General features: G+C 43.1%; 1 protein-coding gene across 1 annotated transcript; it reads left to right on the top strand.

The window, feature by feature from the left end:
* Positions 1-1,564: 1,564 nt before the first annotated feature.
* LOC117749768 (protein FAM92B-like) lies at positions 1,565-10,858 on the top strand. Its single transcript, XM_034560511.1, has 9 exons — positions 1,565-1,584; positions 1,757-1,991; positions 2,071-2,139; positions 3,471-3,572; positions 5,468-5,473; positions 5,583-5,687; positions 5,778-5,891; positions 8,168-8,374; positions 10,670-10,858. The coding sequence occupies exons 1-9, from the start codon at positions 1,565-1,567 to the stop codon at positions 10,856-10,858; spliced, it is 1,047 nt and encodes a 348-aa protein (XP_034416402.1).
* Positions 10,859-17,903: the final 7,045 nt, after the last annotated feature.

Here is a 17,903-nt window from a genome sequence, read left to right as displayed (position 1 = left end):
GGGTGCTATTTTCTTCACCCAAATAGTCCTCGTAAGACTAAATTACATGTTTTGCATTAATTCAATGTCCTCTTTGTGACTCTTTGTAACTAAAATCATTGTGTTGTACATGTTTTTGAAGTGGGCAGGGTGGCATTAAAAACAAATTAAACTTAATTGAAGTTCAGGAGTTACAGCAGCCCAAAGACAGAAATAAGTACCGTAATTCCGGACAATAGAGCCCACCTATATATATGCCGCACCTGCTAATTTTTAAAAGAAAAATGAAATTGTACATAAATAAGCCACACTTGTCTATAAGCCGCAGGTGTCCCCATTGAAACATGAGATATTAACACGATAAGATGTTACAGGAAAGATTTTTTTTAACTTTTAATTAAATAAATGCCGGTAACATCCACAACTACATACGTACATACCACAAATACTTTTAACAGTACTAAAGTTCTTTTCTTCAGTATCGGAATTGAACAGCACAAATTTTCTCGCCGAAAAATATAGGAACCTACCAGCAAAAGTCATTGATCACTATTGCCATCGTCCTCCTGTGCACTGAAACCATTGAACTCTTCTTCTTCAGTGTCGGAATTAAACCGCCTCCGAATTGCTTCGTTGTCTCTCTTTCGTTTGCGCTCTTAGTGTCACTTTCCTCCCGAGGCAAATCCGCCCTTGAGCTTGCGCTGTCCTCCTCATCACACAGCAGTCCAGCCTTTCGGAACCCGTTGGTGATGGTGGATTCTTTGACACGTTGTTAGGATCCACTGGCAGACTTGAGGAAAAGTTGCTCTTCGCATGCGGCCATTAAAAATTCGCAACGCGTTTGGTGTGAATGCCCTATGAGTTACCGGTAGTTTGCCGAAACAGTTTAATTGGTCCACTGTGACATTGGTCAGATTACCGCATCGTTGTAAAAGCCGCAGTCAAAAAAAGCGTGTGAAATTTTGTAAATGGTAGTGGTAAATGGACTTTACTTGTATAGTCTTATTCTTAGTCTTCCGACCACTCAAAGCTCTTTAACACTACTTGTCATCATTCACCCATATTCATACACTAATGGGAGGAGCTACCAAGCAATATTTCACCTGCCCATCAGCAGTAACTAACATTCATACACTGTAGGCACAGCTACGGGACCAATTTGGGGTTAAGTGTCTTGCCCATGGACACATCAACAAGAGCTAGCAAAGCTGGGGATTGAACTGCCGATCCTCTGATTGAAGGATGACCCTGCTCACCACTGAACCACAGATCCCCCCAACACGTTTTTTGTGTACAGTATGCAGAGAATGAAATGACATGGTGATTATTTTCCTTTGTATTATGAACCACATAATCCTTTTCAGGGCGAGACTTCTTATTAGTTCTAAAGCCCAGTAAATGGCCAAAATAGCACTCTGCTCCCATCATGTGGCAGAGAGCATCACTTACATCCCCAACACAGCTATCACGCACCCTCTGTTGTAGGGGTTTCCATGGGAACAGTCTTCTGTTACCTGGTGCAGGTGAGAATCAGCATAGGCAAACAACAGAGCAGAGGAGCTGCTGGGAGGACGACCAAACAAACATGAACAATCTCTTATCCAGGTAGGAGTCCCTGCTTTTATGTTTCACATTATCAAAAGAGACAATAACATGAACACGGTTTCAACAGCTCCTATCTAAGCTGGGGGTCTTTGGCTAGAATGTTACCAAGCTAGTTTATTCCGAATGTGATACAACAAAAGATACAATGATTTCTCTTGATTTGTCCTAGCAGGGATGTCCAGGTGAAAAGCATGGAGCAGACAGTGAAACATGCTGAGCAGTACCTGGGTGAGATCTGCTCCCTGCTAGCCTCCTACACCAGGAAGACAGCCAAGCTCAGAGACAAGGCAGACCTGCTGGTGGCTCAGCTCTTTGACTTCTCCAGCAGAGAGGACCCAGAACTCCAGATCGGCCTGAAAAACATGGCTGAAGACCTGGCCATGGTGCAGGACTACAGGCAGGCTCAGGTTAGGGACACTGTAGTTATGTACATCAATGTTCTCTATGTTTTGCATCAAACAAATGTTGGACACCTTATCATTGCAGGTAGAAAGACTGGAGACAAGAGTTGTTGCTCCACTAAAAACCTATGGAGACATAGTTAAAAATAAAAGGGTGAGTTTGGTTACGCGTTCCTCCGACATTGATATATCTGCAAGAAACTAATATCAGCAACAATATTGTCATGAATAGACAACCCTGATTATAAGATGTCTCCCTGTTGTCAACACTTGTTTTTTGGGAAAACATTGCTAAAGTTTCAACACTTTTAGACTAGTCTTGATAGGAATTTGTCTTGACCATTCAATAGTCTAAAAAGAAGACATTTTTTTCTATTAAGTGGGATGGGAACTACTTCAGCAGAACATAAACCCCAGATTATCTTGTCTACATGCTCATATCACTGTCCCATCACATGCTCATATACTGTATGGCTCTTGCAAGCAGTTGAAATGATTCTCTGACTTGTTTTTTTTACAGACAGTCTGTCTTTTTGAACTCCTCATCTGTGACAGCTGTGTGTGTCTTGGCAGCTTGACAGATGATTCAGTTATCAGTCCGTCTCTGCAACTCATACCCAGAGTTTTGCATTATGGGGTGTCAGCTTGTGTTACCCTACAAGAGGTCCTGATAACTCATGTGTAGTTTAGAGGAATGGAAAGTGTTGGATTGTTACACTCCATTCAAAAATAATAATTGATGTAGAAAATACCCAATTATTGTATCCTTAAATAATATTCAATCCACTTATTGTTAAAGGCAATTTCCAGAAGAAAAACTATTTAAGCCTATAGGGTCCTGGCCAGTTTATCAGTCCGGCTCTAATCAGCACAACAGCATTGTGTCTTCATCATTCGTTACAAAAGGATGCTGGAGCCAATGTTTAGGTGTAGGAACGGAAGCTGGTTTAAAAGTGTTACAGAAAGCAATGACAACTGTCGATAGGAAAGAGAACGCAAACGGTGGTGTACAATGTCAGTCACACGCCAATTTGACCCAATCATCCACCGCCATCCCAAAGGTTATGCAGTATTACAATATCACCCTACATTCACCTTGGTAGATAAATAGTGTTGTAGTTTGGTGAGAGGACAATAATGTCCATGCCTTTGCCTGCTACTTTGGGGAGACACTTGATCCCACATCCTACAGGCCTGGATTGAGGAGAGGGCCTAATCTTTGTGAGCCAGCTTGCCTTCAAAGTTGTCACTCAATGAAGTTTCTGGAATTATTCTTGGTCTTAACCTCGTGCCTCGGACCAGTCCTAAATGACTCTCCCAGGAGCTGTTGTCCTCGACAACACAGCTTTCAGAGGTAGTTCCCTCTCCATCATGGTAGGTTATAAGGTCATAGGCACAGGTCAACTCATACATTTGATCAAACGAGTGCTGTCTTTTGAGAACTTTTTTGTGTTGTATGACCTGACAGTGTGTCTACAAATTCAGGCAGATCTTAAGAAGTTCAGCACTGATGTCAACAGAGAGCTGAAGGAGTTGCAGAAACTGGAAAAAATCAGACTGAGGAACCCAGCAGATCGACAGAGCATTGTATCCTTCACATACTGACATTTGACTCTTTTCATCCCCACACATTCAGTGGAAACTTGTGTATTGACTAATTAAACCTCATAGACCAACCACCTGCTCAAGCAGTACAAATGTTTGCTGTGCTGCCAAACAAGATACATGTCCACCACAGAAGGTTGGGTAAAATTCTAGTGGGGAGACCTATGTTTCCAGAGATACATTTGACTAAAATGCTACTTGAAGCATCTTGAACGGTAATTCTGCAGTCTTATATATGAATATGTCATTTAATATAAGGGATAAGGGACCTAACGTGCAAGAAAGTTTGTTACACAGAATCATTTGAATATATCCCAAGAGTGCTGTCCTATTTCAAAGATTTCCAAATGAGGGCTCCTTTAAAGTGTTTTCTCTGTGGTTTTTAGTGTCTTCCAATTCATTACACACTGGTCCCATATCAAGATTTAATGGGGTGGAAACTGCTTTTGTCCTTTTCAGACCATATCTTTTTGAGATGTAGTTCAGATTCAGCACAGAAATATCCACTTATCTTGAAAAAAACACCTCCATTAACCGCATAAGAGAAGCCAATGAATAGAAAAACAGCAATAAAGATAGATTTGACTCTGTGAAAAGCCAGTTTAGTAGATCATCAATCCTCACACGTAAATAAATGTATGTAGTTAAAAAATACTAAGACAAAATGTCAATTTGGAATTTAACATACCATATAACTATTAATACATATGGGGATATATTACTGAATAATTTTATAAAAGATAAATTGTAACTGCAGTATTAAGATATTGAGGCGTCATATGCATTTTTCAGTTTATTAGCAAAATATCTTTAACCTTTTAAACACCGACCTATTTTCTAGGTTTCTGCTCGAAATAACATACCCAAACTAAAAAGGGTGTATCTCAGCAACCACAAAGGCTATTTGAATAATGTTGGTGTTATAATAAAGGCAATCCATGTGTGCTTTTGTTCAGATGTGTAAATATTATTATATGTGTTACTGGTTAAGAGTAAATAAAGATGAAAGACAGCAAAAGTTGAATTCCCAGGTTTGCCTAGAAAAAAAAGCACTTTCAGGATATTATCTCTTGGAAGAATGCAGAGCAAAGGTCAAAAACCACAGAGATCAAAGCACAATATGGGACCAGTCTCTCTGCAAAGTTTGACTTTGAAAAAGTAAAGCAGAACAAAGTTAGAGAGGTTTTAGTACAGAATAATTAGGCAAAATGGGCATTTGGGCAATTTGAATTTTCTCATGTACCAAACCATATATTTCACTTGTATATTACTTATGGTGTTCAATACATCTAAATATAGCAGTCTTTGTTGATTAGAAGAAGAAAAATTAATATAAAAAAAAAAAAGCTGTGACTGTAAGCGCTAAAGCGATTCATGTTGCTGTGTTCTTTGGCTCATATCTCGGTGATGCTTTGGTGCAGAAGGATCTCCTGAAGATGTTTAGAATCTGTGTTAAATCCTCTTGCTCTTTGCTATCTGGCTTTTTCTGATAGCACCGAGCTACGGGTTGCTAGTTCCGAAAAGTGGTCAGACTCCTGACAAAATGATGATTATGATATTTCTATAATTCTTTCAGTTGGTGTTTGAGTTGTGTGGAAATGGCTTACTGATTCTTGTAGCCCAAGTTCTCTTGTTTAATTTGATGTACAACATCAATATATTTGCTGATGTTTATTGTAAGGTTTTACACAGTCTATCTATTGGGGGCCGTGGGGTTTAAAAGGTTAAATATAATTATCTCATATTTAAGGTTATTTATTACACGTAGATGGGGATCAGAAGCAACTCAAAGGTATTCAATTACATTCACTGCCATGTATTTTGATCATCATACAGTTGTGCAGCTTTGATTACATTTTCTTGACAATATCCTTCAGTCTCAGGTAATGTACATGATATTATGATTATCTCATGAATGTCATCACGTTAACAATCACGTTAGACTGACTGTGAAATAAAGCTTTGTGTTCTGTATTGTGTGTTAATTGACAGGCAGAAGTAAATGCTCAGAAGGCTTCCAACAATGCCCACCGCAGTATCAGACAACTAGAGGAGACCATCAAAGACTTCCAAAGACAGAAACTGGAGGATATCAAAGTCAGTCTCACGCTTACTATTCACAAACATGCTCCAGCCGTTAAACCATTAATGTTCCACTGACAACAAACATTGCTTTGTTTTTTTCAGAGGATTTTCACAGACTTCATTACAGTGGAGATGCTCTTCCATGCTAAAGCACTGGAGATCTATGCCCACACATACCACAACCTGGAGGCAATTAATACTCAAAAGGATCTGGAGGTAGCGCCACAGCTGATAACACATGAAACAACAATGTGTTACTGATGCAACTATTAAGATAAACCCACTGTTCTTAACCTGATCAGCACCAAACAGCAGTCAAAAAATGTTAGCAATTAGCAGGTGAACATAGTGGAGTGAATATTTGGTTGAGTTGGTGGAGACCAAAACAGTGCTACATTAATCAGGCCAGAAACACAACTCAAAAGGAATGACAATGTTGCTCTGTGTCTGCTGGATGTGACCACATACAGCATATCAACTTTATTAGGTAAAAATACGTCAGATGGCGTGTTTGCCCTGAAGGGACAAAAAACACACTCATGCAGCTGTAATACTTCAATATTGATATCTGTCAGATTAAACACATATAGGTCTACAGACATGTTGATGAGAAGATGGAGTTGGGCAGCTGTAGCTCATGGGGAGAGTGGTCGTCCTGTAACCACAAGGTACCCGGTTCGATCCCTGCTCCCATAGTATGTCGAAGTGTCCTTGAGCAAGACACTAAACCCCTAATTGCACTTCACTGCAGCCCACTCCTTAATAACTAAGGATGTGTCAAATGCAGAGAAGAATTTGGGATTAATAAAGCATACATTATTATTATGACTTCAACCTTGTCATAGAGGTTATTTTCATGTGATAAAGCATGAGCAGGCTGTTGAGTTGCAAAGTGGTCCCTGGTTCTTGATGAAAAACTCTTCAAGTGCTTGGCAAAGCAGTATGACAACATCCTCTCAAACAGGAACAACATCTCCAGTATCAAAAATCAAACCGAAGACCAGTAGGTCAACAAACACCTCTGTAGCTGGTTGGGAATCCCTCCAAGCTTCACATCAATTAGGCTGTATATAAGATTTGGCCAGCTCCACCAACCGTTCACTGATGACAGATATAAATAGAAACCCTTGCACTGGGAGATAAGGTCACCAGCAGTGTGCGAAAAGTGAGTCAAAGAAAGCGAAAAACAATGGTGAGGGACCTGGAGGAGGAAAGGAGTCATAACTGTCTAGCTGGGGTCCAAATGATCCCGGAGAGATGAGATCTCCTCAAAAGAAACTTCCCAATCCCCCAATGAACCTGCACAGTGCAAGGACCCCTGTGTAAGCTATGAGGTGGGAGAGGAACCATAGCACACCATTCACCATTTATGGGTTGCAAGGCATCCCTTAGGAAGTATAGGTCGCAAGGTATAAAGTACCTTTGAGTCTTGTGGAAATCTTGGAGCAGGTAAGGCAGAAGAAACACAAGGCCAAAGGAAATCATTCCACACCATCAGCTTCTTCACTGACTGGGGACAAAGGCAGGCAGACTGTGTTGTTCTCAATGGAGGTGGGCTGTAGGGGACTCCCTGCACAATCTGTGTAGAATCTGCTGGTCAATGTGCTGAATTGTGGCCAAATTGTGACACAAATAGTAAGTTATACTGTTTATGAGGTGTACAAATATAGTGTACTAAAGTTGCGTATCATGTACAACCAATAATACCTAATTATTTTTAAGAGTAGATTAGCACACCCATACCTTAACTGCACTTTGCATTCATATTAATTCACACCACATCTATTTACCTGTTCTAGATATTTTATATTTATGCATAATTCAGCCATAAAATGTGGTCTGATATTCATTAAATTACTTTAAACAAGAAAATAGTATGTGAACCCTTCAGCAAATGTCCTCAAAGTCCGATTTTCCCATCAATGACCTGAAATTATAGTTAGTGGTTAGTTTCACCTCGATTTGTACAAATCACATGACAAATATCAGTTACTGATCCTCCTGGCTAATGTAGAGATGTGATCAACCTATGCACAAAATACTTTGCTGAAGTCTCATTGACTTACTTAATTTTTCCAACCAGGATTTGAATGGTCAAGCAAATATTTCAATAAATACACCCACACTATTAACTAATGTAGTTATTTCAGGCCAATTTAGTTAGTCCATTGTTGTGACTGAAGAATATCGGATAAAATATAATTACAAAATTATGCAAATATATAAAGGCATCGAAGAGGACAAACGACGAATGGCAAGCTTAAACCTCTTTCCTGTTTAGGATTAAATACTGTTAAACACCTCTTTCCTGAAACGACTGTGGCTCAGTGGTGAGCAGGGTCGTCCTTCAATCGGAGGATCCACTAGTCCACGTCGATGTGTCCTTGGGCCAGACCCTTAATCCCAGGCTGTTTCTGTGGTGTATGAACGGGTATGAAAAGAGTTATACAAGTACAGTCCATTTACCATTAACTGTCTTTATGACTCCATAGCTGTTTAATGGGCGGATTAAGATGTCTGACTCTCTGGCTGGACTTCTGGACACCCCTCTGACCAGCTACTCTTCTCCCCTCATGAGCCGCTACCCGAGTCCTCCTCTGGCCTCCCCCAAAAGCCAAAGCCTCAGGCCAATGTTGGCCTCTACCACAGGTCAAATCCACAGGAAACATCACAGCCAGTATCCTGAGACAGTCAGGAGGGTGAGCCCTACGTTTTTGTTACAATAGTGAAAGAATGAGAATGATTGTTACGGTCGTCAGGTCAAGAACCTCTCAATTCTGTGACCATTCAAACCAGCAGTATTATTTGTGTTTTTACTCATGTAGATAACTATAAGCACATTTCAATTGTAAAAGATATAAACCAAACTTAACTCAAATCCAATTTTTACGAAATATTTAATTTTTTATTATTATTTTATTTATTATATTCAGGAGAGGGCCAGACTACCGACACTCGTGGTCAGCTGTGGATCAGCTGATAAAATTATCAGCATCTGTAAGATATCGTCAACTAGTCAACTAGCGTTAAATAACTGCAGAGAGAACGTCATTAGTTTTCAATCTTCTAATACTGTGCATATTGTCGTATCTTTCAAGCGGCAGTGATGTTGAAGAATGATGTTTGAAAGAATCTTCCGCGGACACTGTTCTTTCTTGTATGATAGAGTTTATTACAGGAATCACAGGTCATAACGAGCGACTAGTCAGCCCGGCGACTTCGCAGTCAATCGGAAGGTCTACTGAGACTGCACGGCAGTTCAGTTATATACCCACTTCGTCGTGCCCAGACCCTGAGATCCATAACGTCACTCAGGAACCCCCAATCTAAACACTTACTGTGGCAGCGGGGTGTGGCTAGGCTCAGCTGCAGAGTGGGTGGAGCGGGGGTGTGGTTCAGGGAACAGTGTCATGATGTGTAAATGAGCCTCAGCTGGGATCAATTATGTTTTATGTTCCATATAAGAACAGGAGTAGCTGGAGAGGAGAGGGAGAGCGGGTAGCGGAGACCCGGATCGGTCGCTACCAGAAGCGTGACAAATAAATAAAACCTGTTACTGCCCTCACAATTGTGTGTGTTGCCTCTTTGGTGCCTGCCGGAGACTCTAACCTACTGTAACAGGTTCGAGTCTCCGGCAGGCACCAAAGAGGCAACACACACAATTCTGGTAGCGACCGATCCGGGTCTCCGCTACCCGCTCTCCCTCTACTCTCCAGCTACTCCTGTTCTTATATGGAACATAAAACATAATTGATCCCAGCTGAGGCTCATTTACACATCATGACACTGTTCCCTGAACCACACCCCCGCTCCACCCACTCTGCAGCCGAGCCTAGCCACACCCCGCTGCCACACTTACCTTCCAGACACAGGAAGGAGTATCATATATCAAGATTTGCACATAACAGATGTGGTCACACAAAGGCCTCTTCACACACGCTCCGACCACAGGAACAGACCCCCCCCCTCCAACAGGTCAAAGGCATTCTTTTGAGGGGACACTGACCAAAAACACATGCTAATCGGTATGTTGGAAACCGATCTTCTAAGGAATCACAGGATACACGACAATATATCACAATCCAAGTTTGTGAGTAAACACAACTTTATTTGTGTATGGTTAATTCCATAGCAACAGATACAACATGGTGCACACAGAAAAATTGACAACAGCTATCTGATGCGAGTATCGGCGCTTAGAGGAGTCACCATGGTGACTGTCACTCACTCTGCCTTCACCAGTCATCTCACCTGGCAATCAAATTTCATTTTTTGTAAATGATATGCAGGGTAGTGGATACCACTGTTTGTCACGATCATGTTTGAAGCAATCAGTCTGATAACTGCAAACATCAATACTACACACTGACTTGTTATGTTGCATGATGGATACTCTGGCACTGTTAGGACTGAGCCAATGGAAGAGTTGGGAGTGAATGAGTGTTCCTTCTCTCTGTAATTGTAGTGATTCACAGTAAAAGAACCACATATCAGCTGCTCATTTCTATGCATCCACATGCATGAATTTGCATTGAGCATTTATTTGCTCATTTACCAGAATAAATGAGCAAATAGTTTAACAAGTAACATATACTTTAGAAGGTGTCTTTTATAGACAATTTGGAACTGGAAAACATCTTACCTTCCCGTTAAAGTCCTGTTTAAAATCTACTTGATGGCGACCACAATGGGGCAAAATTATATCATAACTTCAAACTGATGTCAGAATCAGATTCCTCGTGGTCGAATTACACAAGGTATTCAGACATGATTCAGTGTTTTTGGGAGAAACCTGAGGGCAATTTTTATTTTATTTTAAGAAATGGTCCATAGAGGTCAAATTAATCATCAAAAGATCTTAGCCAAAGAATGGTCATCGACGTCAGGTTATGGATATGGCAGAAACTTCAGTTATGCTCTGACCATTTTTTTATTGCTGCCCTGAAGGCCATTACTCAGTGAGCCCAAGAGTGCTCACCCTATTTGTTTTGCAGTCTCGCACCACCTTACAACGCCAGAGAGGCAAGGAGGAGGAGGAACAGGTGGAGGAGAAAGAAGAGGAGGAAGAAGAAGAAGAGGAAGGAGAGGAGGAGATTTCTGAATCAGAGATAGAAGAAGGTCAGCACACCAGCAGGCAATCCTATGCGGCTCAATATGCCCATATACGCAGATGGCAGAAGTAAACACAATGTGTACCTGTGTTGTTATGTAATTTTTCCATGCTGAAAAATATATACTATAAACTGTAGTTGACGTCCAATCAGAAATTCTGGTAACACTTTATAAATACATGCTATTTAGCATTAGTTTAGTATGAGTTAACACTAATTCATCGTTTATAAAGCATTGTTCCAACATTAACACTCATTAGTAATGTGCTGATGCCCCGCCCCCCCTCCTCTCTACCTCCTTCTGTTTCATGGATTGGAGTTCCATTCATACATTGTCATATTCATGTAATGTGTTTATGTAACTCTGTTCATCTGGTCACATGACATCTATTCATCTATCCATCTGGGGAGAGGGATCCTCCTCTGTTGCTCTCCTGAAGGTTTCTTCCCTTTTTTCCCTGTGAAAGGTTATTTTTGGGGAGTTTTTTCTGATCCGCTGTGAGGTCAAAGGTCAGGGATGTCGTATGTGTACAGATTGTAAAGCCCTCTGAGGATAATTTGTCATTTGTGATATTGGGCTATACAAAATAAACTGAATTGAATTGAATGCCATACATTGGATACAGCAAGTGGTGGACTGTTTGTAATGTCCAGCCAGTACCCCCGACGTGCGAGGAGGAACGAGGACCCGCACATCGCTGCTTGCAGCTTTAATTCTATATATGTTTTAAAAAACAGTTATTTAATCATGAAGAATAACCAAGTATTGATAGGAGTAGCTATTAGTAGTAATACAGTCCTAAAGACATCAATCCCTACCTGAAGACCACCAGAGAGTGAGTGCAGGGGTATTTAATAATAATAATAATAATAATGCATTTAATTTATATAGCGCTTTTCATAATACTCAAAGACACTTCACATAATTAAAACATTCTAAAAGCTAAAAATAAATAAATAAGAATAGCTAAAATACAGGTAAAACAAATAAATAGGGACTTTCTGAGTCGCTCGGACCCTGATAAGAAAACAAAAACAAACAATCACACATTAAAAGCAGTTCTGAACAGGTGGGTTTTGATTTGGGATTTGAAAATGGAAAGATCAGTGCAGTCTCGGATGAGTTTGGGGAGAGAGTTCCAGAGGGAGGGGGCAGATATGGAGAAGGCTCTGTCACCCCACGTCCGGTGCTTGGTCCTATGTGGGATGGACAGGAGATCATCAGAGGAGATGGAGTGTGGTGGTGGAGCAGGTCTGTGAGGTAGGAGGGGGCCTGATGGAGTGTGGTGGTGGAGCAGGTCTGAGGTAGGAGGGGGCCTGATGGAGTGTGGTGGTGGAGCAGGTCTGAGGTAGGAGGGGGCCTGATGGAGTGTGGTGGTGGAGCAGGTCTGTGAGGTAGGAGGGGGCCTGATGGAGTGTGGTGGTGGAGCAGGTCTGTGAGGTAGGAGGGGGCCTGATGGAGCGTGGTGGTGGAGCAGGTCTGAGGTAGGAGGGGACCTGATGGAGTGTGGTGGTGGAGCAGGTCTGAGGTAGGAGGGGACCTGATGGAGTGTGGTGGTGGAGCAGGTCTGAGGTAGGAGGGGACCTGATGGAGTGTGGTGGTGGAGCAGGTCTGTGAGGTAGGAGGGGGCCTGATGGAGTGTGGTGGTGGAGCAGGTCGGTGAGGTAGGAGGGGGCCTGATGGAGTGTGCTGGTGGAGCAGGTCTGAGGTAGGAGGGGGCCTGATGGAGTGTGGTGGTGGAGCAGGTCGGTGAGGTAGGAGGGAGCCTGATGGAGTGTGGTGGTGGAGCAGGTCTGTGAGGTAGGAGGGGGCCTGATGGAGTGTGGTGGTGGAGCAGGTCTGAGGTAGGAGGGGGCCTGATGGAGTGTGGTGGTGGAGCAGGTCTGTGAGGTAGGAGTGGACTGTTCCTTTAAAGAAAAGAAAGAAAGAAATGTCCACTGCGAAATGCCCAGAAAAAGAGAAAGAAGAACCAGAGCTTGTCATTGATTATTCTCTCTAATTCTTTTTATGAAAGTGATAGATAGTTTGATTACATCTATAACATTTGAGCATCTATAACATTTGATAGATATCACTGCTGTATTGATTCTGCATAACTAAAATAAACTATTTAATTTGGAGGTAAAAGTGTGTCTGGGGGACCAACCGCATTTCAAACAGTGTCAAGCCACTTATCCCAGTTATGTTCATCTTAGCTAATACATTTACGGATCATGGACTTCAAAGTCTTATTCAGACGCTCCACCAGACCATCGGTCTGTGGGTGGTACACACTGATCCAAATAGATTTGATGCCCAGGATCAGGGTAAGGAACTTGATTCCGTAAAAGAAGATGAGCAATCACGACGTGAGTCCCGAGGATCGACGTCGGAGGTAGGCACAGCAAATCATCGTGTGAGTCCCGAGGATCGACGTCGGAGGTAGGCACAGCAAATCATGGTGTGAGTCCCGAGGATCGACGTCGGAGGTAGGCACAGCAAATCACGGTGCGAGTCCCGAGGCACAACACCGGAGGCAGGCGGGTCGCGACGTGAGTCCCGAGGATCGACATCGGAGGTAGGCACAGCAAATCATGGTGCGAGTCCCAAGGCACAACATCGGAGGAAGGCAGAACGGAGCAGGTACTCTGCGAACAAGGAGAGAGAGAGGTAACGAGCCAGTGGTGAATCTCATGGAGCGGCAGTGGAGACTACCGGGCAGATGACGTAACAGACTGACAACCCAGGCCTGCATGACCAGGGTTGATATGGTGCCGGTGATGATCCAACAGGCCACAGCTGTGCACCGCTCGGGGGGTGTGGCCACGGCATCGGAGGTACACGCCCACACACACAACGAGCACATGGCAAAAACAACACAAACAGGGGATGACAGACACATGAGGTAAGGAGACTTGGGAGAACAGAGGTAAACACACAATGGGTCAGACAGGGATCCTGACAACGTTGATGCATTTTAAGCACTAATTTGAACCACATGTCCTAGACACTATTGATATCAGCCCAATAATTGCTGGCTTTTATAATGATGAAGGTAAACTGTTCCTTTTCGAACTTAAAATAAAACGCTTGCATCAGAGTTATGATTGAGTGGCATCTCCTTCCTTTCCCTGAAGTCTTGCATCTTGAGCATATGGTTTTGTGAAAAATAAATAATTTGAAAAACTCCAGGAAACAGCTGTATTACAGTAACCTCAAGGACCTCAAGAGCTATAGGCCGGTGGCGTTGACATCCCACCTGATGAAGACCCTGGAGAGGCTGGTCCTTGTCCATCTCCGCCCCCTGGTGAGCTCATCCCTGGACCCACTTCAGTTCGCCTACCAATCTGGCATCGGGGTGGATGACGCCGTCATCTTCCTGCTGCAGAGATGCCTCTCTCACCTGGAAAAGGCTGGAAGCACTGTGAGAGTCATGTTCTACGACTTCTCCAGTGCCTTCAACACCATTCAGCCTTTGTTCCTGAGGGACAAGCTGAAGCAGACCGGGGTGGAACACCACCTCACTGCATAGATCCTGGACTACCTCACCAACCGTCCACAGTATGTGCGGATACGGGAGTGTGAGTCAGATCGGGTGTACTGCAGCACAGGGGCTCCACAGGGAACCGTTCTGGCTCCATTCCTCTTCTCCATCTACACATCGGACTTCAAACACAACTCTGCCAACTGCCACCTGCAAAAGTTCTCTGACGACTCTGCGATCGTCGGCCTCATCTCGGCCGATGATGACAGGGAGTACAGGGAACTGAACCAGGACTTCTTAGGATGGTGCCAGCGGAACCGCCTCCAGATCAACTCCAGCAAGACCAAGGAGCTGGTGGTGGACTTCCGCCGTGGTAAACGCTCTCCTCCAACACCAGTGAGCATCCAGGGACTGGACATTGAGATTGTGAAGTCTTATAAGTACCTGGGTGTTCACTTGAACAATAAACTGGACTGGTCTGACCACGCTCATGCACTCTACAAGAAGGGACAGAGCAGACTCTTTCTGCTGAGGAGACTGAGGTCCTTTGGGGTGCAGGGAGCACTCCTGAAGACCTTCTTCAACTCGGTGGTGGCATCAGCCATCTTTTATGGAGTGGTCTTCTGGTGCAGCGGCATCACAGCAGCTGACAGGAGGAGACTGGACAAACTGGTGGGGAAGGCCAGCAGCGTGCTGGGGTGTCCTCTGGATACTGTGGAGGTGGTGGGAGACAGGAGGATGATGGCCAAGCTATCGTCCCTGATGGACAACACCTCCCACCCCATGCATTGTACTCTGGCAGCGCTGCACAGCTCCTTCAGCCACCGGCTGATTCATCCCCGGTGTCTGGGGGAGAGGTACCGCAGGTCCTTTCTCCCCGCTGCTGTCAGGCTACACAACAAACTGAGCTCCCAGTAGCCACAAACACTTGAACACTTTGGACTTCGCACTGAACAGCACTTTAGCCCAGTTGCCCAGTTGTGCAATACTAATACGTTTAAGTACTTTTTAAATTTTTTTAAATTTATTTTATACACTTTATCCACTTTATTCTATTTCTACTCCGTCTGTATATATAATATTCTTCTTGTTTTTTACTCTTTTATCTTATTTCTGTTATTATACTACTTGTTTTACTTATTACTGTGAGCAATGCTGCTGTAATCCTGTAATTTCCCCACTGAGGGACTAATAAAGGATTATCTTATCTTATCTTATCTTAAATAAGTTGGTATGCAGGTTTCTGTTCCTATGTTGCAAACTATCCACCTCATATCAAAGGGTTGCCAACTGGCCTACTTTCAGGTGTGTTTGAAGATTTCCATTTTGTTCAACCATCAGCTTGTTGTCCTCCAGTTGATCAGCTCCAGCTGACTGAAGCTGAATGGTGTGAGAATGTCCAGATAAAAGGCAGATTCATGTCACAATGTGTGTCTCTCAATCAAATAGTCTGAGGATTTTGTCATTATGATGCCTTGTTCAGAATGTTTTCTAATTCACATTAAATCAAAGTTGTGTGTGACTGACAGCATAACAGAAAAGCATTTTTTCTGTTCTTCTTCCTTCTCAATGTTAAATGTTAAATGGACTTGAATGGCGCTTTTCTTGTCTTCCACTCAAAGCACTTTTACACTCATCCATTCTAACCTATTCCTACACCTCCGGCAAGGCATACGAGAGCGTTTGGTGTCTGGTCCAGTGTCTGGACTAGCAGAGCCGATCCTCTAATTAAAGGACTGCCCACCTTACCACTGAGCGACAGTTCCACTTTACCACTAAGCCACTGTCACCAAACAAATTTAAATTACATAAATTTGAACACTAGCCTGTTGTAAGTCACATGCATTCCGGGGGCCAGAATGCAGACATTGAATCTTGTTTAAAACTGCTGGCTAAAGATAAACGTAAATACAGTAAGATTGTCATACATCCCGACTACGCCGGTCGGAGGTCACTAAAATGAAAGTGTGTACTTATGCCAAGACAATGTCGGACACCGTAGTTTTCTCTGGCCCTCTCCCCAATCTGTTATTATTAATATTATTAAAGCCAATCTCAAGTTTTATGGGGTAAGTCTATTTCAAGTCTCAAGTCTATGAGCTATAGTCTACATCAAGTCTGTGAGTTACAGCCAATCTCAAGTTGTATGGGGTAAGTCTATTTCAAGTCTCAAGACTGAGCTAGAGCCTAAATCAAGTCAAACATTGTTTTAGTGCATGAAAAAATCACATCCAGCACCCGGTCTATCAGCACTGGCGCCCCCCAGGGATGTGTGCTCTCTCCACTGCTCTACTCCCTCTACACCAACGACTGCACCTCAGGGGACCCCGTCTGTTAAACTCCTGAAGTTCGCAGACGACACAACGGCCATCGGCCTCATCAGGACTGCGTACAGACGGTCCTCTGGTGTGTTCAGAACAACCTGGAGCTGAACAAGCCCAAAACTGTAGAGATGACAGTGGACTTCAGGAGGAGCCCCCCAACACTACCCCCCCTCACCATACTCAACAGCACTGTGTCTGCGCTGGAGACTTTCAGGTCTCTGGGATCCACAATCTCCCAGGACCTGAAGTGGGCCTCCAACATCAACACCATCAGGAAAAAGGCCCAGCAGAGGTTGTACTTCCTGTGCCAGCTCAGGAAGTACAACCTGCCTCAGGAGCTGCTGATCCTGTTCTACTCCGGCATAATCCAGTCTGTTCTCTGTTCTTCCATCACTGTGTGGTTTGGATCGGCCACCAAACAGGACAGAGACAGACTACAACGGATAGTCAGGTCTGCAGAGAGAACTATTGGTTCCAGCCTGCCGTCCATCCTGGACTTGTACACCTCAAGAGTCAGGAAGCGGGCTGGAAAGATCACTACAGACCTTCACACCCTGGACACAAGCTGAAGTAATACACTGACGAAGGATAAGTACCTCATTCAAGGGGTTGTATGACTCCGGGACTCTCCTTTTAATGCTTGAAAATCGAGTTTGCCTCTTATCACAGACTGAAATCAGCAGCAATCATCAACAGCACAATGTATAGTCAACAAAAGTTGACTATAAACACTTTTAAAAAATAGAGGATATGGCTGTCTGTAAAGGAAAAAATAAAAATAAAAATTGAACTTCTTCTTTCTTTTGAAAATTGTGAGCAAAAACATTAAGAATACAAGTTTTGAAGTTTAGGGGCCTAAACTTAAGACCTCATTTGAATATCATAAGAAGCCGGTTTAAACTGAAAGTTAAACCTGCTGCCAAGCTAAAAGGGCACCATCACAATGTGCCCATACTTCAACTTAATATTGGCTGAGCAGAACAACACTTGTGGGAAATGAAATAATAATCATCGCAACTGAGGGTCACATTTGTAAGCTTAGGAATGTTTAATATTCCATGTCGTCAGAGGCTAAAACATTTGAACATAAAGGTGAAAAGAGCACATTTCACTGAATGCACTTACAGAGTGATATCACTGAGCTGCACTGATCGGAAATGAGATTATACCGGAGACCAGGAACACAGAGCAGGAATACCGGCTATAATAGATAAAAGAATGTCAGTGTGTGATGCTGTCAGCCTCGTAGCACATGAAACCTCAGTTCCTGAATTTGGTTAAATATACAGAGATAAAAAAATATTGTTCACAGTATTTTTTCATCACATC

Source organism: Cyclopterus lumpus, chromosome 20, assembly GCF_009769545.1.
Source record: "Cyclopterus lumpus isolate fCycLum1 chromosome 20, fCycLum1.pri, whole genome shotgun sequence".
In the NCBI taxonomy this organism is placed as follows: domain Eukaryota; kingdom Metazoa; phylum Chordata; class Actinopteri; order Perciformes; family Cyclopteridae; genus Cyclopterus; species Cyclopterus lumpus.
Note: the sequence above shows the minus strand (reverse complement) of the source record. Positions and strands in the feature narration are given on the sequence as shown.